Below are 21,051 nucleotides of genomic sequence, written 5' to 3'. Positions count from 1 at the left end.
GAAAAAAACAAGTTTCTAATGGTTCAAGATGTTTGTTTACACTCCTGTTAATCTAAACACTCCTTGAATTTAGGGCTATGCCTGCTGCCCTGGGCAGCCCGTTCTACACCCAGAGCCCTGTGGTGAGGAACACGTCTCTGCCCAGGAAGTCTGCCGCAGTGAGCCCAGAGGCCTCGGCAAGTCAGGAGGCACACCGAGCTTAACGTTAAGACAGCTTTCTCAGCTGAGAGGAGTAAATCGAGGTCTCCTTCCTTTAAATCTCGCAACCGTGGGCACCCAAGCGAAAAGCAGGCGATTTTTTTGAGGGTTGGAGTGCCTGAGGCGGAACCGACGGCAGCAGCAGGCAGCCTAGGCGACCGTTGGGGTGCCGGTAGTCCCGCCCCATGTCCGCGCCAGCCAATAGCAGTGCCCCCTCCTCCCGCCCTTTCGAAAGGAGAAACAGACCGGGGGCGGAGAGAAGTCAGAGCGCAGCGGCGATTGGCTGTCCCGTCCTGATCGGGCGGTCCATCCGCAGGCGCTCGGTGTGATTGGTCGTTTTGCAGGGAGGGGGGCGGGGTGCTTGTGCGGCGATGGAGGCGGTGGTGTGCGCGGAACACGGTGAGGGGCGGTGGGTAGGGGGTATATTCTGGAGGAGCTCTGCCGGCGGCGTGCCTAATTCGTCCCGCTCTTCTCCGCCCTGCAGGCTCCCTCTGCCTTCTGAAGACCGGCGTCCGCGATGGCCCCAACAAGGGGAAGAGCTTCTACGTGTGCGGGGCTCAGGGCTCGGCGCCGTGCGGCTTCGTCCTGCCGGCTGAGTGCGTGAGGGGCTCGGGGCGGGAGGGACCGCGGGGCTGAGCGAGTCCGAGGGCTTTGGATGTTGGCCTCAGGGAAAACCTGCGTCGTGTCAGGACTTGTGGGCTTTATTTTCTTTGCCAAATCGTCTTTGAGAAGATGCTCCGAGTGTCGTGTCCCGAGTCGGTCTTTTGGTCGCTGTGGCTTTGATGGCGCGTGTTGTGTTTATTATTCCTTTCCTCGTTTCAGTGTTCCTCCTTCGTACTGTTTGGTCCATGAGGGGTACATGGTGGAGCTGCAAATTCTGGTTCAGCAGCAGCACAGAGATGTGTACCAGTAAGTTCCTCCAAGCAGAAGCCAAGGTTGGCTGTACAGATGTGGGTGACTGGAACTGTGTGGGGATGGCTGACCTTCTCTTCTACAGCTAAAAAATAACCTCTGGACTTAAGGACTTGGCTTACTCTTTTCAAAATGTTCTTTATTTTTTGTTAGTAATGATATTCAATTATATACACCTGAGTGATTCATTAACGCTTCTTTTTAACAGAATTGAACGTAGCTTTGTTGTTGGGTTCATCAGAGTTTCGTTTTGATTGCATCAAATTCAGCAGTATTAATTCAGATCGAGTTCTTGCAGCTGACCTTGTTGTCTGCCCGTTTTAAGAATATCTCTCTTAAGTCTGTCATAGAATAATAAAATGGATTGAAAGGGACCTAACAGAGCCACTTGTTCCAACCTCCCCTCTGTGGAGGCATGCCAGCCACTAGATCAGACTGCTCAGGAACCCATCAAGCCTGACCTTGGATGCCTCCAGAGATGGGGCATCCACAACCTCTCCGGGCAGCTTGTGCCTGTGCTTCACTACCGTCTGAGTGAAAAATTTCTTCCAAACATTTAACCTAAACCATCCCTTTTTCAGTTTAAATCCATTCCCTCTTGTCCTATCATCATCGACCTATGTAAGAAGTCCTGCTTGTAAGTTCCTTCCAAGTACTGGAAAATTGCAATGAAGTCTCTCCAGAACTTTCTCTTCTCCAAGCTAAACAATCTCTATTCCTTCAACCTTTCATCATAGGAGAGGTGCTCCAGCCCTCTGATCATTTTCATGACCCTCTTCTGGATGCCCTCCAACAGCTTTGCATCCTTCTTGTACTGGGGACCCAAGGCCTAGACACAGTACTCCAGATGGAGCCTCACAAGGGCAGAGTAGAGAGGTGCAATCCCCTCTCTCATTCTACTGTTCACCCCTCTTTTGATGCAGCCTAGGATACCATTGGCCTTCCAGGCTGCAAGGTAGGGCTGCTCTCAAGGAGTTAATCTCCCAGTCTCTAGTCATATCTGGGATTGTCCCAACGCAATTGCAGCGCTGTGTTCTTGGCCTCATTAGGTTCTCCTGGGTCCAGTTTTCAAGCCTGTCCAGGTCCCTCTGGATGGCATCCCTTCCTTCTGTTGTATTGACTGCACTGCTCAGCTAGGTATCATCAGCAAAGTTGTTGAGGGTGCACTCAATCCTGCAGTCTAAGTAGTCTGTGTGGCATAATGGTAGAATAGCCATTTTCTCACGCCTAAAAATCGTGAGACTTTGGAGCATCTGGACATAAGACAGTGTTTTTACTTCAGCAATTTGTAGCACGCCTTTAGCTTTCATTTCAAGATTTAAAATGAACCAGTGGCTCAGGGGAGACTTTATTGCAGCCTTTCAGTACTTGGAGAGAGCTTATATGCAGGAGGGGGACTGACTTCTTGCATTGTAGATAGTGACAGGACAAGAGGAATGGCTTTAAATTAAAAGAGGGGAGATTTTGGTTAGATATTATGAAGAAATTCTTCACTCATAGTGGTGAAGCCCTGGCAAAGGCTGCCCAGGGAACTTGTGATGCCCCGTCCCTGGAGGCGTTCAAGGCCAGGTTGAATGGCCTCCGATCTGCTGTGTGGCAGACCTGCCCGTGGCAGGGGGGGTGTAGCTTGATGATCTTTAAGGTCCCTTACAACCTAAGCCATTCTGTGGTTCAAAACAAACCCCCATGCCCTAAGGAATTATATTCAGGGAATGATAACTGGGTAGCAAGGATTGTTACCATCATTCATGATTTTTGCTATGCAGAAGTCTGGATTTTAATCTCAGATCAAGTGATGTTTTCAGCGTCACACTAGTTTTTAAAGAATGGCTAGAGCTCCTCTAATGACACTTTTGCTTCAAATCTTGCTTTATTCTTTGATAGGTTGTTTTACCGATGTGTTAACAGTAAGTTGAATGGGAAGAAATGGTGTGGAAGTGTGCCATGGCAGGTACGAGTGTTTTATTTATATTGCAATATCAACTTATTCCAGCGTAACTTCATTCTAACTACTATAATTGCCTCCAAGATCACATAGTGAGAGACTTTGTATTCTCTAGTTGATATCCTTATCAGTCTGTTGTCCTCCATTTGAGACTTCTAACTTCTGAATTGTGGGAAGTAATCAATGTTCCTCAGTCTTCAAAAAAAAAAAACAACCTGAAAACAGAAAAAAGGAAAATCCTGGGTTTGCTTTCCAGCCATCCTTCTTTCTTGAGAATGGTGCTGTTAGGACTTGATCCCCAGACACCATGGGAATGCAGCAGGAAAGCAGCAGTGTTGTTTCTTTTTTCCTTGCAAAATGTTTATCCTGCCCTTGCTAAATTGTAGGAAAGATGATGTTGATAGACAAGGAAGCCTTGCTTGAAGTAATTGGATTGTGTGTATAATTAGCAAGTTTTATTACTGATATATTAGCACTTACCTACTTATGTGTATTGCAGGATTCAAAAGGTACCAAACCATCAAAAAAATTAGAACTGCAGCCCAAGAAGGCACCTGTCTTCAATCCCAGTGGCCAAAGAAATCCATTCAAGGTGATAGACAAGAATTGTGAAGCATCATCCTGGAAACAAATTAAGCAAGGCAGTGGAGAGGAAAGTAAAGCAAAAGGAGTTGAAGCGAGAAAGGGTAATGTGGTGGAGTCACATAAAGAAAAGAAGTCCACCTCTGGTTCTTCCACAGAGAAGGAACATCCAGAAGGGCTGAAAACTGAAAAACAATCCAAGGGATGTAGGAGTGATTCAGAACTTAAGGGAAACACAATATCTGAATCTGAACTTTGTCTTTCTGAGACTTGGAAAGGAGAAAATACCCATCAGGATAAAGAGAAGTATGGAGGAAGTGGCAAGGAATCCAATAAATCTGAACGTGTGGAGAAAGAGCCAGGTGGCAGATCCGAAATCTTCCCAGTCAGTTTTGAAAAGCAAAGTACAAATAGCAAGTCTCCAGAGAAAGAAAAGTTCACGGATAAAAGCTTAAAAAACTGTGGGGATAGAGAAACCAGAGTGAAAGAATGCATTGGTGGAAAGAATGGAGAGATGAAAGCAATACCAAAAGAAAACACGACTTCCACAGCAGTACCACAAGCAGCATCACAATGTACTCTTCCAAAGCAAGGAGCAGGGACAGCACCATCCAAGACACAAGTCAGGCCAAGTCTGGAACAACCTGCTGATGAAGTTTCTGACAGTGACAGTCATGAAGTAGTACTTGTTTATTCTTCATCAGATGAAAGTGAACCTGAGAAATCAGTTAAGGGTTTGCAACCAAGAGGGGTTCCTGCAGAAACATCAGGGAAGAGTACCCAGGAGACATCTTTGCTAGGAGCTGCAGCATCACTTCACATGGAAGGACCCCGAGACCCTGAGGCTCTTCGTAACCATCTTGAAATCCAGCTGAGGCAGAAGAAGGTAACATATTTTACCTCTTATTCCTTACTTTGTTTTGTTTTGTTCCCTATTCAGGGTGACTTCTTTCACTCTTGATAGCGATCAGAATATTGTATCCCCACAGTAGAACTGCTGAAATATTTGGAGCATATGAGAGAGTGGGCTGTAGGGAGGGACTTAAGAACCCATGCCACGTTTTTTAAGCCACTTGAGACAGTGGCCTCAATGTAACCATCTGCATTTGGGTGTGCTTAATTTTAACTTGCCTGAGTTTGTGTGTCCCTTATACTTAGTTTGTGTAAGATGTAACTATGCAGCCAGCTTAGCCTTTTTAAATAATGTGTTTGTTTCTCATAGGCTTGTGTAGAAAGAGTGATGTAGCCATGAAAACTCACACTAGGATTAAATATGCCTTCTGTCTGTATAGAAATGTGCACGTAGTTTGGATGCTGGATGCTTTGTGAGATGTTAAGATCATCTGAGCTACTTGATTAGCCGACCATCCTGTTTCGTAGGAAGACAAGGAGGAGCCCTGCATCCTTCCATCTTTTCTGAAGTATAGAAATGGCTAATTTCCCTTCTGCTAGAATAGTATTTAATTGCACCAAATGGCACGTAAATGCTTTTGGAGGTTGTAGAACTTCATTCAAGTAGGAATTACTGTGGTAGAAGATGAATGTTTTTGAACCTCTAACTCCTTGATGGTTTTCTTCTTGGCAGAAAGCTCTGTAAAGCACATTCAGGTTTGGGATTGTTGGTTTTTTTCCCCCTTTTTTTTTTTTTTTGCAGAATACCTTGGCTACAGTGAACATCCAGGTGCTGCCAGATAAAGGGCAACGGTTAGTAAAGCAAGTACAGGATTTGGAAGCTGCACTCAGTGCTCTTAACATTTCAACAACAGATACTACAGAAAAACGTAAGGATATTTATTTTCTTTTCCTCAAAAACTTTGCAGAATGTTTTGTTTCTCTGAGAACTTGGCAGTTAAGGTTTAACTTCAACTTTGTTGCCGTGTGGAGCCATGCTGCTTATGCAGGAGATTGGTTTTGGCAGCTGTGTCTGAACATAAAAGTTAACATAAGCAAGATAAGCAGCTTCTGGTTCCTCCAAACAACAAGCAATCACAATGCCTTATGCAAGATCTGATTTTAAGCAAGATTCTTCTCCAGGAAGGAGGGAACAAATCAGATTTCTTGAGCCATTTGTTTTTCAAAGATGCTTCTGACAGGAACTGTGGAACACCAGAAACATCGTGCACAACTGACCTTGTGTAGGTACTAATCTGATCACAGTTGCAAAGCTCACTGTGTCTGTATAAACCATACACTGAGGCCTGAGCTGAACTGCATTGGCTGTCAAGCAGGAGCAAGCTAAGAGCATGCATGTGAACAGCTGTGGTGGCTCAGCCAATGTGGTAACCCACTACCCTGCTGTTAGATGACTGTGGCAAGTTAATAAACTTTTGCAAGCCATTGGGCTAAATGAAGGTCCTTCTTTGTGCTGTAAAGCAAGGCTATGAGGTCCATTGTTCAACTTCTTCACCCTGCAATTCCTTTCTTCTCAAGGGGAGAACAGTGCAAGCAGTGGCCGTTGTGGGGAACCTTTGCCTAACTCATTCAGCAGACCGGGTGGTACGAAGTTGATAACACCACTGCCTCTTGGGGATCATAAGGCAGGGTCCTCTTCAAGCTCACACAGTCACCCCTCTGCTGCTGCCTTGGGTTCCAGTGAATATTTTGGCCGTGGTTTTGGAAGTAAGTATTGCAAGCCTATTCATTAAAGAACGCTGACAAGGACTAGGCCTGACAGAATCCTGCAAACTGTGAATGTGTAACAGTTACTGAAACGTTTTTGTTAGCACGAGCTGCATATTTTGCCCTGGGCATTTGTAGCTACTGTGATAAATGCCTAAGATGAAAGATCTCCAAGGGAGAGTTAGCTTTATAAAAACACTTCATGTATAATACTTTATCTTTTCAGTGAACTCTGGTGTGCAGAATCTGTATGGAGGAAGAATGACAGAAGACCGAATTAGGGCCGTGCACAGCGCAACAAGTGATGCCATTAATCATCTTCACAAATCTCTAGAATCCTGTCCAACAGAGCAGACAGTAGCTGAGGATCCCTCTGGTTTGAAAGTGAGTTGACAAGGATGGATTGTCGTAGGACAGCTCAGCTGGGTGATTTCCTACAGGAAGCACAAGTGTCTGAACTTCGCGAGGTGTTTCCTTCTAATTCTGTCTCATCCTCTCAGGTTCCACTGCTGCTGCACCAGAGACAAGCACTTGCATGGCTGCTCTGGAGAGAGAGTCAAAGGCCTTGTGGAGGAATTCTGGGTGAGCAACAGAATGGGAAAGTACCTTTTTGAGGGAAAGACGTAATACAGCAAAAACTTGGCGTGTAACTTACTTTGAGGCCAACAACTTGTTATTTTGTGGATGTGTAAAGGGGCTATTAACCCATTACTGTATTACATCCTGGAACTGACGTGTATTTCTGTTTTCAGTATTGCCAGGGTGTTGGCTGCTCTGGTAGTTACTTCAGTGTAGATGTGTTAGGCACACATTTCTGTGGGTCATCGTAATGTGCGTGTCTCTCTTTCCAGCGGATGACATGGGCCTGGGGAAGACTCTAACAATGATTGCTCTAATTCTGAGCCAGAAGCAGGTGAAGACAGAGAAAGAAAGCAAGAAGCAAGAAATGTGGCTGTCCAGAAATGGTATAGAATTGTTTGTATTACACAATACATACGTTCTGATGTAATCCCATTTGAAATGCATAAAGCGTTCTGGTTGTAATTTATATAGGTTAAAGACTACAAAACCAACAAACTCTATCTGTGTTTACTTCCCTTCTGTAGGAACATTCCATTGGGAGTAGTGTTTACTTTACTCCCTTGCAAAGCCTTTCTCTTGATCAGTGGCGCTGAGTGTGTAGGATTTTCCTGCTCATTACTTTATATACTTCAGGTATTTTTATTGGTTATTTTACCAAATCAGGTAAAATCAGTTTTGAAAAAGTATTGAATGTTTGCATAATTTTCTTAGTGTAAGGACTTGAATTAATCCTCACCTCTCTGTGACTGATCTTTTTTCCTTCCCTTCATAAAATTATTTCTTTGTTCACAGAGATACAGGAGTTACAGAGGGTTTTCTGTTTGGCTGTTTGTTTTTAAAAAGAGTTATCGTTTCTGTGTCAGCAACCTGTCACTGTCCCCATATTCATATAATTACTTAGGCTGCTTTTTTTATGTGTGTGTTTTGAAAGTTTCTTTGTCAAAACAAACAACTGAGGGGTTTTTTATGTGTTTGTTTGTTTCTTTTTTTTTAACGTGGCTCAAAATGGTGAGGTCAGTCTTTTAGAACAAGAAAGAAGTATTTATTTGAAGCCATTTTCTGAGAAGAGATTTATTTCCTGACTTCTAATCTCACTGTTTATTCAAATGCCTAGATTTATAGCAGAACTCTGAATGAGTTACAAGAACACTTTGATGTCTAAGTAGAATTTTTTTTCCTCCCGAAGCTGACAGTCCCCAGGAGCGTGATGTGGAGATATCTGCTTCAGAAACTGATCACAAAAAGCAATTTTCTTAACTGTCATGACTATCCAAAAAATTTGTTTTTGTAGAGTAATGTGAAGATGCTAAAACCTGCCTGCAATATTTTCCTGCAGATTGTACTGTTATCCCTTCATGCAGCACTTTGATCATTTGTCCTGCATCCTTGATCCATCACTGGAAGAAAGAAATTGACAGACGTGTGGGCTTTGGAAAACTGAGGGTCTACTTGTACCATGGGCCAAACCGAGATAAACATGCAGAAGTGTAAGTGCTAAACTGTAAGCATGACCAAGAAAAGTTAAATACACCTTTAACAAGAGACTGTGTTCATCAGTTGAAATTCAGTGGCAGTAAAATGTTGGAAGAATCTGAGTATGGAAATGTTTAGGGTTCAGAGGGTCAGGCTGCTGTCTGCTCTCATATTTTATATAGTAAAGCCTTTATGACCTGTACCCATGCCAAGTCGTTCTGGTGTAGGCTATTATTACTCCTGGTAACAAAAACTGTGTGTGTCTTCTAATGCACATCTCTTGCTTGCAGAGAGTAAGTAGCAGTTTCTTCCATACTTGTGCTTTATAGTTACATTATCATCCTTATGTGTACATCTGCAACTTTTCTATACCGTTTCAGGCTATTCTGAGCAGTTTTTCTGTGTACCACATTCTAAGTAACGTTCATCTGACGTGGTGTGGATTCTATCTGACTCTTACTGCCTTGTTTAGTTTGTTGTATATGCATTCAATATCCAGAAAATGGAGACCATTTGTCATTCCTGCAGTGAAGTTCAGTCTTCTGTACAATTGCATATAGTTCTTGTAGAACCATATTATTCTTAAACCCTGAGCATGCATTTTGTCTGCTTTGCAAAATGAATTCTGTGTTTGTTCTTGCTTCTAATTCTTACTGTTCCTTGATGCAGGCTCTCTGAACATGATGTTGTTGTCACAACCTACAGCCTTCTATCTAAGGAGGTTCCCACAAGCAAAGAGGAGGGGGAATTCCCTGCTAAGGACCATGAAGTAGAGGTGAGAAGCCATGCTGTTGATAAAAGATTGTCCAAATCTTTTTGTTCTGAGGCGATGCAAGCTGTTATTGTTTCGGGGAACACCTAGTGCTACAATGAGCAGTAGGCAAGAATCTTTTTTCCATAAGCACACTATTGTGATTACAAAATAAAAACAAAGACATGAGAGAAAGTATTGTGAGGTGCAGACAGATGACGTGAAAAAAAATGCAATAAACCTGTTCTGTCGTGCCACAGAATGCACAGCTGAAATATATTAAAGAGTAATTTTAAGAGTGCAGTGATGAATCGTGTACTCTTAGAGACAAGTCTATGAAGGATGCTGAATCTGCTGCTTGGTATTTGCTGTTGGAAGCGCTAGTGCTCCTTTAAACTACCAGAAGCCTGTCATGCTCAGGCTCTGAATCAGTTTGAACTGACATGGAGGCAACTTACATTCCGTATTCGTGAGGAAACAGCAGTGTATTTGCTAGGCTGTGAAAATAAAGTGATTGTTGAATGCCAGTTGAATGTGGGTATGCAGTGGAGAGCAAGTCCCTTGCTGGATGTTTTTGCCTCCAACCTCTGTGTGCAGATCCATATGTAGGTCTTAGAGCAAACAAGCCTTTGAATTTTCTGAAGCCTTTAGGTGGCTCTCCTTTAGGGGGAGATCCTGTGTTTATAAGCCTGTAAGTTTTAAAATCTTTTATTTATATATGCCTAGTGGAATAGTTATGTGTTCCTTTGTCCCAGCCTAGCAAAATGTTACTGATATTCACTCTTGGGAAGGGAGATAAAAAGTTAAAAAACAAAACAAACAAACAACAGGAAAATACTAGAAATAGCCATCATGAGTAAGCAAACACATATACTTCAGATTAGAAAATTTCATGGAAGCATCGGAGAGGTGATGATTGTTTTAAATAATCTGCATGGCTCTCAGAGCTCAGATTACTGCTATCAAAAAGAAAACGTTTGTTGCTGGAAATATGTTTGCTTGTGGCTCTTTAGAGGTTCTAGTAAGGTTATTGCTTTATTGCTCTGTGTTAAAAATTGTTTGTTTTTTTTCTCTTTCAGAGTGGATCATCTCACTGCTCCCCTCTCCTCAGAGTAGCTTGGGCTCGAGTTATATTGGATGAAGCTCACACTATTAAAAATCCAAAGGTTCAAACCTCCATAGCTGTGTGCAAGCTGAGAGCCACTGCCAGATGGGCTGTCACTGGGACACCAATACAGAACAACTTATTGGACATGTACTCCCTTCTGAGGTGAGGTGACCTCATGAGAGGCACATGGATAGCACTTCAGCTCCAGTGATTCTTCACTGACAAAGTGCTGAAGTTGTTTCATAGTTGGAGTGATCCCTGAGGTAACAGGGATAGTGAGGCAGAGGCAGTGAATGAACCGGACCGTGTGGTACTGCTGTGTGAAACTATTCTGCTTGTATGAAACTCAAAGGGAAAATTACTTAAGATTTCCTACGTTTTCAAGGAGAATATCTGCAAAACCAATGTTAATGATGATAATGTTTGTGCAGTGATACTTGTTCATAATAATTTGGAATTAACAAATGAGTATGCTTTTTGGCAAGTGGATGTGCTTCTTGACGTGCTTTGTTTGAGTTATAGTGGGCTAAGATGATGATATGGGCATGCAGTCAGAATGTCACTTTTGCTGTGCTACTGATGGTCCTCAGACTCACAGTGTTGTCGATCAGTTCAGTGATGTTGAAAGAAATATCTAGAGGATCATCAAACTCTGAGCACACCTTCACTACTGTCAGAGCAAAGCCTCTGCTATCCGCAAATGACACCTTCTTCTTCACCTTGTTGTGTGTGAAGGAGTTTTCTGCCTCTTCTGGTCCAGACAAGTTATAGATGTCATTGAACTGAAAGTGTTTTATTGCTCCTTGCTGAATTAGAAATTGTTTGCTTTGGATAACAAGGAATTTTGTTTTGGTCACTCAGGAGTAACTGAAGAGCATCTTTTCGTTTGGAATGAAGTTCCTTTATCTTCTGTTTTAGGTTCCTACGTTGCTCTCCTTTTGATGAATACAAAGTGTGGAAATATCAGGTAGATAACAACACTAAGAAGGGAGGAGATAGGCTAAGCCTTTTAACTAGGAGCCTCTTATTACGGAGAACTAAGGACCAGCTGGATTCCACTGGAAAGCCCTTGGTAAGACCTAGACAATCATCTCATCACTTTCCTTGCAGCAGCAGTTAACCCTTCACATGCATATTTGCTAATGGGTGGGTTTTCCTGTCTACTGCACTCTATTGAGGAAGAGGAATAAACCCCTGTGGGATGCGGTGTCTGCTTATCCAGAATGCAGAAATATATGGAAAAATGAAACCTTCTAGTTATAAATCAAGTGCAGAAGAGAATGTGTTAAGCAATTGCAAGTGGATATCCATGTAATGGAGAGCTGTCTAGATCTCTTGAGCCAAATCCCTGAGTTAAAGCTGCAGAGTGTGAAATGGGTTTGGTGTGTACTGGGGCATTGGCTTTCTCCATTATTCCTTATAGATAATCTGTTAATCTGAGTTATAGGTTATCAGTGTGTCTGTAAAACCTCAGAAGGTATCGTTTCGATTACTGTCTGATTCTAAATGGGAAGCTGAGAAACTACTTTTTGTAGTGCAATAAATTAATTCCCCCTGCTATACAGCAGCCTATTCTTAGTTCTCAAGCCTTTTGTTATGACTTGGAATAAAGATTTTCATCCTGAGTGTTAACCAGGTTACTCAGAATTATCTGTGTTGTATCATAATTAATTAAAATAAATGACTTCATAGGTAGCTGTTTTTTTCATTAGAGACATTGAATGTTATGTTAAATACTGGGATACTGGTTTTTGTGATGCTGTATAAGATCTTCTGCGTTATATATATCTGATGCTGTGTATCTTCAGGTATCTTTGCCACAGCGTAGCATGCAGTTGCATCAGTTAAAACTTTCAGCAGAGGAGCAGTCTGTATACAATGTTCTCTTTGCAAGATCCAGGTATGAACGTGAAAAGAAATAAAGTATGTTGTGTTTTTGTTTCCTACTGATATGAAAAATTAGAATGGTTAATCCATTTTAGATAAGAAAATCTTTTGGACAAACTCAGGTTATTCTTTCCCCCTTTCTGACTATTTGTCAAGCATAGAATTGCAGAATAGTTTTCATTGAAAAAGAAAATCTGATTCCAGCCCTCCTGCCATGGAGGAACTCTTGGAACTGTGACAGTACTTTTTAAATGGTGATGTCCCAGCACCTGTGTAGGAGATGATTCGTCTTCTGTACCTCGTGATACTTACATGATCTGAAGTTATGCTGGCCTCTCTAGGTGGCTGTAAAGCAAACCAGCAGCACCTTGTGTTCTCACAGGGTCTCTTTCACCAGTGCTATTGTAAAGTTTTCTTTCCTTGTAACTATATATTTAAAGATGTCCTTTTGTATTTTTATGAAGAACACTGTCTATTGGGCCGTGCCTCCTGTTATTTCAGGGTATTGTGATAATCAGGCTTACTAACCTTATGCTTTCCAAAATGGATCTTTCTTTTTGATCTTGTTAAACAAAACTCTCTCGCACGTCAGGAAAGTACATTAATAGAGTATGAGAAAGTAAATAATTAATGAAACGTTCCTTAACGCATCGACAGCTCGCTTGTTTAGCTCAAGTGCATCTTGCCTTTTTTCTTGCTGTGAATTCTACAGTCTCTATCTTATTTTTCCAGGTCAACACTACAGTCCTACCTAAAGCGGCAAGAGCAGAAAAATGAAGGCAGAGAGCATGCTGGCAGTAACCCATTTGAGAAAGGTTTGAGCACGCCCTCCCATGCAAATATTTGCAGAAGTAACTCTTAAGTGCACAGTTAATGAGGAACAAAGCTGGCCCTGTGGGGCATCAAGGTTTAGACATTCTTTGGAAAAATGCTTAGCTGCTTCCATGCTCTTATGAAGAATTTGGTTTGGGGTTTGAAGCCCTTATGAAGCCTCGTCCTGCTTAGCTTTCAGAGAAGTCCTTTTTAGGTATTGAGAAATCTGCCAGTCTGTTCATTTGCTGTGGGTAATAAAAGAAGGTATGAATCAAGGGAAACCAAAACAATTATCAAAGTCTGTTGGTAGTAATGGGTAGTGACTGAAAACTGACTGAATCAGTATTCCAAAGGTCTGTTCCTACTTTTGTAGCTCTGTGAAATTTTTTTTAACTTCCCTGGCTCCCCTTCTGAAACAAAAGTGTAATTGTTCAGAGAAGAGGTGCCAGTATAAGAAATGCAGTGCTTTGATTTGTTGTCACCTGTTTTTTTTTTTGTTTGTTTGTTTTTAGTTTTGTTTTTAAGGGAGATTGAGTTCCTGTGTTAAATCAAATGCGTGTTTGTGTGCTGATTCAAAATGCTTGCTGGGCAGTGCTTGGAAGTGCCTCTAAGATCTCCTGTTGTTCTCTGCTTATTGGCAGTTGCACAAGATTTTGGGTACAGTCAGAAGGAATTTCTAGCAAGCTCTCAAAGTGCTTCCCAAGTCTCAAGTACTGCCCATGTCTTGTCTATGCTGTTGAGGCTCCGTCAGTGCTGCTGCCATCTCTCCTTACTGAAAGTGGTAATTGTGTTGTATTGTAATAGTGGCGGTGTGGAGGGGTTTACTCAAATGTTTGTGTAAGTTAACGAACTTTTTAACACTGCTGGTTCACTTCTCTAGGGTTTTATGAATGGACACATTCAGTAGGGTGTGCATAAACCTTACTGAGTTCCCCAGCGTGACCTGTGAGGGGAGGCTGTGGCTCTGGAAACGGCTTTATTTGCATCAAATAAATAAATAGACTTTTAATGGCAAAGGAAAGGATAAGTCTTGATCTTAACCAAGTCTTGAAAAGTGTCAGTGGCTTGTGTGTGATTGAGTTCTGTAAGCGCCTTGACTGAAGTTGCCTTGCATTAAGGAGGCTGATCTTTCCAAAGTTTGATGCTCTGCAGTATAAATAAGCTGTAAAGTAAATCCAGATACTAAGAGAACAAGCAGGGATTTATTCCCTAATATCTTGAATCCTACAAATCTTGAGTGATGTGGGATGGTTCTGAGACCAGATCACAGAAGATGGCTGAGTTCATGTACTTGCCCTACAAAATCCTGCTTAGGCTGGAATATGAGGATAAAGAGACTGTTGGTCTGACCCAGTAATGTTTCTTTATGGTGTTGTATTCATATTGTCTAACATAGCTTCTTTCCAACTCACTGACTTCAGTAGGCATTGCACAGACTGTAGATCAGTACTGAATTTGATCTCAGGCTTGGCTGACATCTCTTATTATATTGCATTTTTCTTGCAGGCTCTGGACCAAGTTAATTTGACCAGTGAAGGCCTTTCTCTCTCCATTGAGGAACAACTTAGTGCCTTGACCTTGTCTGAGCTCCAGACTCCTGATTCAAAGTCAACAGTCTACCTCAATGGCACAGCTTTTAATACAGATCTCTTTGAAATCACCAAGGAGAGCACCAAGGTATTCTGATCTTCTGGCCTCCCTTGAGAAGCTTGGTTTCAGAACTTTTCCTTTTAAACTGTTAATGAATTGTCACATGTTGCAGGTCAAGGTAAGCTGACAATTCAGGTGTAATCAGAAGTTTGATGGATACTTCTAATAAAACTGTGAGAACCTGACAATGCTGATGAAACAGCGAAAATCCTGAGCACTGGATTCCCAGCAGTTTAGAAAATAGTTACATGTGAGCATGGTGCTTGTGCAGAGCAAGAGGAGAGGTTGCAATAACTTCTCACAGAAATGCTGGACTTTGTAAAAGATGTTTGTGTGACTCCATTTCTTACTTACAATTATGAATGTATCTTGAAAGTCAGAGCGTGGTAAAAGATACAGTTAAAGAGTTGTTTTGATCACTTTCTGCTTCACGAAGAACAGCTAAGCGTGACTTGAGTTATGATATCAAGCAATTTTAGTTTTTTTCTTGCAGGTATCTCACCTCTTAGCTGAACTGAAAACTATTCAGAGTCACCCAGAGTCTCAGAAAAGGTCAGTAAATGTGCCCTTGTATTAAGTCTCAGTGATTGAGAGAAGCGTGTCTTTTGACAGTGTTCGTAGTTTAAAACAACTGAATACAGATTCCAGGAATGGTGAAATGGTGAAGCCATTTCATAATATATGGAAGCTGATTGAGAAAAATCTAGTAAAACGTAAGAGAACAAGTTAAGAAGTAAATTAGTGTAAATGTAGCAGGGGAGTGTGTGAGGAATATTGAGCTTTGAGGCCCAAGCAGACTCTTTTCTACTTAAAACAGAATTGAGAACTTAATCATGCAGAGAAGTGTTTGTCCTCAGCGCCAATCCTACTTCCAGGGGTTTGTGCTTGTTTTTGGTAAACAATGTTGAATGTACTTAGAGATATGTGGCTGGAAAGTAGTTACAGTTGTGTCGTTATGTACAGGGCCTGGGGGGTGCGAACTCTCTTCAAAAGAATATTCCTACCAAAAGAATGAGAACACCAGCGTTACTTTTGTTCTCCAACAAAAAAACTTACTGAACAATGACTGCCTTCCAAAGTGTTTAATACAAAAAAATGTGGGGAGTGAAAGACCCTGAGAAAATCGAATTTGGTGTTTGCTGTTAATTCATTTTGTGGAAAATGCTGCAACTTGAGATTGATGGCTGGCAATGTAAAATTCAAAAACAGTGGAGAAAATAGAGTTACTTTGACTAAGTATGTTGGTTATTAGCCCTGTGCAGCAGGTTGTGGCACTACACTTAATAATAGTGAATCTGTTTCTGAATTGAGAGGGGACTTTGTGCCCAGATTGCAATTGGGAATAGTGCACTGTCCTCTTGGGTGGGACACTGCAATAACCAAGCTCTCAGACTACACATAGGATCTGTTCTAAACTCCTTGTTCTCTTTCTCCAGTGTTGTCGTGTCTCAGTGGACAAGCATGCTGAAAGTTGTGGCTGTGCACCTCCAGAGACTAGGGCTGAAGTATTCAATGGTGGATGGCTCTGTTAATCCTAAACAGAGAATGGATGTGGTAGAGGAGTTCAATAACAATCCCAAAGGGCCTCAGGTATGAAATCATGGCAGGGAAGCAGTTACTGGTATTGTTATGAGCAATTACAAGAGGTGACTTCATGATTTCACTTGCTGGCACTGCTTTCGTTTGGATATCTAGGTACCAAGATCAACAGGGAAAGGGGTAGCTGTAAAAACAGATGTAGAATTTATAATGACCAGGAGCAGCTGTGGAAAGTTCCTTTTGGATGTTAACTGTTCTGAACTGAGGACTTAGAAATTAGTACAAAGGCTGCCCAAATCTTCCAATGAAATGATGCATTGAATAAGCTATGAGGCCAGTTAGCTCCACTCTGGACAGGTTGGTTGTTTCCAACTCATGTCACTGCACTGGAACAGATCTCTTTCTTTATATCCCCTGCTTGCCAAGGGACCTGTAAGATTTTCTTGCTGTTCTGCAGCACAGCAGGTACCTTGTGCCAGGCTGTAATCTATTTTGAGAAGAGAGGGTAACAGCTGAAACTGTGAATGTAGACAGATTAAGAAGAACATATCTCACCCCAGTACAAGAATAGAGAGACTGGAATTGGGATGGGATTGCAGAATAAGGTGACCTCACTGTAATTTCTTTCACTTTCAAATATAAATAAATAAATAAATAAATATTTATATTATATATATCTATATATATATATCTCTATATATCTCTCTCTATATATATCTATCTATCTATATATAATATATATATATTTAATGCTGGTGAACTACAGTGTTTGGGCTCTTCATGAAAATAGTTCCTAGTCTGTTTTTGCCAAGGAAAGGAAACTTGCCAAATAAATATCCGAAGAAGTCTGAATCCAAATTCATTATTCATAGTGGTACACTTTGATCTAAACACTGACATCATTGTAATTTAGGCAGGAGAGGCTGCCTCTTCTGAGGACAGATCTATGACTGGGAAGGGAGTAAGTGATGCATTAGTTTGTTTACTTTTCTGGATTTCTTAAACAAGCTGCTGTCTGGAAAGCAATCTTTCTCCTTCTGGATTTGAACTTAAACAGAGGACGACTTCTACAAGCTATATGAATAGCTAAGTTCTTGAACAAGATCAGTGTTTTAACATACTGTGAAATTCAGCAATACATATATATAACAAATAGCTCTGTACTTAACATATTCAGTTCTTTTGCTGTACAAGAATCTTCTCTCAATTGATCATCTTTTGTATTCCCTTTCCTCCCAGCTACTCATCTTTTTCTAAACTTTAGGTTATGTGTAAGCAATGTGAAATGAGTGGCAGGCCACTTCAGTCCAGTTGCTTGTGTTTTAAGTAATTCTGATTCTTAATTCATAGCGGGTGCTAATTGGTGCCATTGTTGGCAACAGGCTGTCATCAGAAAGGCCAGTCATTTAAGTGGGGCATGGAGAGAGGATGAACTTTGCAGTCCTTTCTCTAGTCCTTAAACATTTGTCAGTGTAATAGATGTGGAATGTTAAGCTGGTCTCTCTTAGAGTCTTATCTTCTGGTCTCTTCTCTTACAGCTTTCTGTGTCTCATTAAGTAACATCTGGCAGGCTTCCAGACACATAATAAATACATACATATAAATAGGATAAACATCCTTTGGTATGGTCTTTATTTCAAATTAATGTGGCATATATAAAGCATTAATTTTCTCTTATCTCTGTTTTGGTCTTTGAAGGTAATGTTGGTCTCTTTGCTGGCTGGAGGTGTTGGCTTGAACTTGACTGGAGGAAACCACCTCTTTCTCCTTGACATGCATTGGTAAAGAAAAATAAAATTTCCATCTATGAGGAATTATGTAGGGCATGCTGCTTTCTTCCACACCATGTGTGTTGTGACTTCTGATACAGCTGAGTAGGAAGGAATAGTTCAGCTGAGTGTAAAGGCTAATGATTAGTTGTAGAAAAGTGTTTTGCTGTAGTTTTCCTCCAAAATACTCTATCTTGGGTTTGTCTATCCAGTGCACACAGCCATGAAGTACAGTCCTGCTGGGCAAAAATCCCTAGCTTAAATTTCAAGCAGCAATAAATAAAAGTACAGTAAAGCCCATAGGGAATTTGTATTGAAATAAATAAGGTTGTCTTGAGCGTTGTCAGTAAGCGTAGCTAGCGTGCCTTGGGTTTTACAGAGCTATGAAAGCAGTATGAACTCCTGATATTTATGCTGTCTTTCATCATTCAGAACCACATTTTATTGATCTTTTTGTTTGTTTGTTTAACTACCCTTTTGCAAGTGGGAATCTCCAAAGCAGGCTAACATGCTTTGGTACATAATCTAGCTATTGGGTAGCATTTAGGGGAGATTTCTACAATAAGGAAGCGACTCCCTCTGTGTGCCACCCATTTCTTATGTAATGTTCTTGAGCAAAAGCCTTTTTCAGGAATTTGCCTTCCTGCTTCACTCTTTGTTCAGCAGCTCCTCAGCTTCCTGTCAGCGTTAACTGTTGGTCAGAAGTGAGGGGCTGCATGGAACACAGGTTTAATTCAGACAGCTGATTTTGTGTGGAGTTGCAGCAGGTTACTTCTCCAGGAAGTAAAGTAACCTTCCCGGTTACTGGGTCACCTGCAAAGGAAATAGTGTTGGGTGCATATTGGTCATCAAGCTAGTAAAGCTGAGGTAATGTGGGAGGAGGCTGTAGTTCTATAAAGGAAGAGAACAGAAGGCTCTGGAGGTAGACAAAAAGAGCAGTGTAAAGACACCTGTATTTTAGTAATTCCTGAACACAGCCTAGGGGCTTATGTGAGTTGTTCCTTTCCTTGCAGGAATCCTGCACTCGAGGAACAGGCCTGCGACCGCATTTACCGAGTGGGGCAGCAGAAGGATGTGGTGATACACAGGTCTGCACCTGTAGATGGAGCTGTTAGTCATGTACTGTCATGTCTGCCTTTAGCTTGTGAAACAAGACCTTCCTTTGAGGCTTGTTCCTTTATGTGAGGCTGGGCACAAACTCAGTGGGACTGTGAGTTGAGCACTGAGAGAGAGTGCACATTGCTTCTGGCTATTTAATGTTAAACTTTTTGGTCTTAGTAATTGTGGTGCTAAACTTTAAAAAACAAGCAAACACACCCCACCAAAAACAAACAGTATTGGGGGCAGGAATAGTCTCACATCTCATTGGCTCTTCCATAAGCAGATCTGTCTTGGAGCATACAGTCTTATAACTAAGCATTGTAGGATGGTTGGGAATCTCGTGGCAATAAGCATTTGAGGATACTTCTTGATGTTTTTTTAAATTAGTATTCTAGAGGTAGCCACCATGCTCCTTAAGCCTGGACCTGTCTATTGTAAGTAACATATAGAGCACTTCTAACAAGTGGCAAGGTTGGCCTATAGAAAAAACTGTAACATCTATAATGTTAAGGTGGGGAAATATAGCTCAGTTATTGTAAACGCATTCAGTTGAAAGCACCTGAAATCTGAGACACTGATTTGTGTATAATGCTTTTAGTGTAAAAGGTGCCATCTGTTATCACACCACCATTATGGGAATTTATCATAAAATTACTGTTGCTTCAGATGACCAACGTTGAGGCTTAAATTACATCAGACTTTTATTTGAAATGTTGTAACATCTATGTGTAAGACCAAATCAGGGCTGGCACCTACCAGTCCTCAGTTACAGTAAGGGAGAACTGTTGTTTTTGTGGGTGGGTATATTTTGTCAATTACATACTAAGCTGTTAATATTTGAGACAAACTTTTGGACATTTACAGAGAAAGTTGTCAGCATTCTGTAAGCAATTTTTTCCTAGCAGTTGATGCGATGTGGCTTTGGATTTTCAGGTTTGTCTGTGAAGGAACAGTAGAAGAAAAGATCGTACAACTCCAGACCAGGAAGAAAGGTCTTGCCCAACAGGTGCTGGCAGGCAAAGGGGAAACCTCAAAGCTCACTCTGGCTGACCTCAAAACTCTCTTTGGCATCTAATTGTCCTTTGCAATAGAAGTGGAAAGTGATGTTATACCTTCAGGTAACAGCACACAGGAATGCTGTTCTAAGGTGGTTGTTTATTTTAGATAAATAACTACATTTTGTAACTTCTAGGAAAAAGAAAGGTTACCAACATTAGCAATTTAGTACAAAAATGAGATTGTGTATCCAAAAGTTAATAAAATCGTTATAAATTAAGCTATTTTAAACACTTTTAAGAAAACAATAAAAGCAAATATTTGCTTATTTCTTGGATTCCTGTGTACATTTTTTAGTTAGAAAACTTTCTTTCCTCTTCAAGACAGGAAGAACACAGTCCTAAAGGAAACAAGAACAAGAGAGATGAGTGGAAGGGAGAAAAGATCAGAAACAAAGCAAGCTGAGTTGGCTTGAAGAAATCAGGAAGAAAAGTCTTTTTGAGGATAATGGTAAGGGAAGATGATAGCAACTTTAGAATCTGTCAGTAACAAAATGAAGGATGCAGAGGAATACTTTATTCATTTGTTCTTCTCAGGACTTTTTATATTAAGTGAAGATGCGGTTTCTCTACTATGCTCAAAATGTTGATTCAAGCAGAGTAGATTTCTCTTATGTTCCTATGAAACAGAAAGTGTCCTGAGTTTCTGATTATTTCATTCTTCTAAATACTAAGTAAAGCAAGATTTCTCAGTGCAAACCTTTCATACCATAGAATCATAGAGGGGCCTGGGTTGAAAAGGACCACAATGATCATCTGGTTTCAACCCCCCTGCTATGTGCAGGGTCGCCAACCAGCAGCCCAGGCTGCCCAGAGCCACATCCAGCCTGGCCTTGAATGCCTCCAGGGATGGGGCATCCACAGCCTCCTTGGGCAACCTGTTCAGTGCGTCACCACCTCTGTGTGAAAAATGTATCCTGCTACCTCTCACAACACGGATTTATTTAACATGGATCTATTCTTTCTTAAGCGATGCTTTTTTATTATTATTATTCAGTTGGAGATGAGTTTCAAATCCTGTCTCTTGCATCAGAACCAATATATGCTGCTGAGCGATGTTTCTAGGC

At 41.4% G+C, this 21,051-nt stretch overlaps 1 protein-coding gene across 1 annotated transcript; it reads left to right on the top strand.

The window, feature by feature from the left end:
* The first annotated feature begins 569 nt into the window (after positions 1-569).
* On the top strand, positions 570-20,253 carry TTF2 (transcription termination factor 2). Its single transcript, XM_042866831.1, has 23 exons — positions 570-597; positions 683-794; positions 1,021-1,107; positions 2,995-3,061; positions 3,555-4,523; positions 5,292-5,418; positions 6,068-6,256; positions 6,483-6,640; positions 6,757-6,838; positions 7,108-7,221; positions 8,175-8,325; positions 8,981-9,086; positions 10,142-10,332; positions 11,089-11,242; positions 11,979-12,070; positions 12,790-12,872; positions 13,512-13,651; positions 14,377-14,547; positions 15,014-15,072; positions 15,957-16,110; positions 17,758-17,840; positions 18,842-18,916; positions 19,863-20,253. The coding sequence occupies exons 1-23, from the start codon at positions 570-572 to the stop codon at positions 20,002-20,004; spliced, it is 3,534 nt and encodes a 1,177-aa protein (XP_042722765.1). The 3' UTR covers positions 20,005-20,253.
* The last annotated feature ends 798 nt before the right edge of the window (positions 20,254-21,051 follow it).

The sequence above is a fragment of the Lagopus leucura genome, unplaced genomic scaffold, assembly GCF_019238085.1.
Source record: "Lagopus leucura isolate 7727_CA_CO unplaced genomic scaffold, USGS_WTPT01 Super-Scaffold_100001, whole genome shotgun sequence".
In the NCBI taxonomy this organism is placed as follows: domain Eukaryota; kingdom Metazoa; phylum Chordata; class Aves; order Galliformes; family Phasianidae; genus Lagopus; species Lagopus leucura.
The sequence above is the reverse complement of the archived record's forward strand: the minus strand, read 5'-3'. Positions and strand labels throughout refer to the sequence as shown.

Bases quoted from the DNA above. Each gene is read 5' to 3' on its own strand.
- TTF2 (XM_042866831.1), top strand. From the start codon at position 570: ATGGAGGCGGTGGTGTGCGCGGAACACG. The intron at 14,548-15,013 runs GTATTCTGATCT...TTTTTCTTGCAG, and splicing joins TCACCAAGGAGAGCACCAAG to GTATCTCACCTCTTAGCTGA. The intron at 17,841-18,841 runs GTAAAGAAAAAT...CTTTCCTTGCAG, and splicing joins TTTCTCCTTGACATGCATTG to GAATCCTGCACTCGAGGAAC.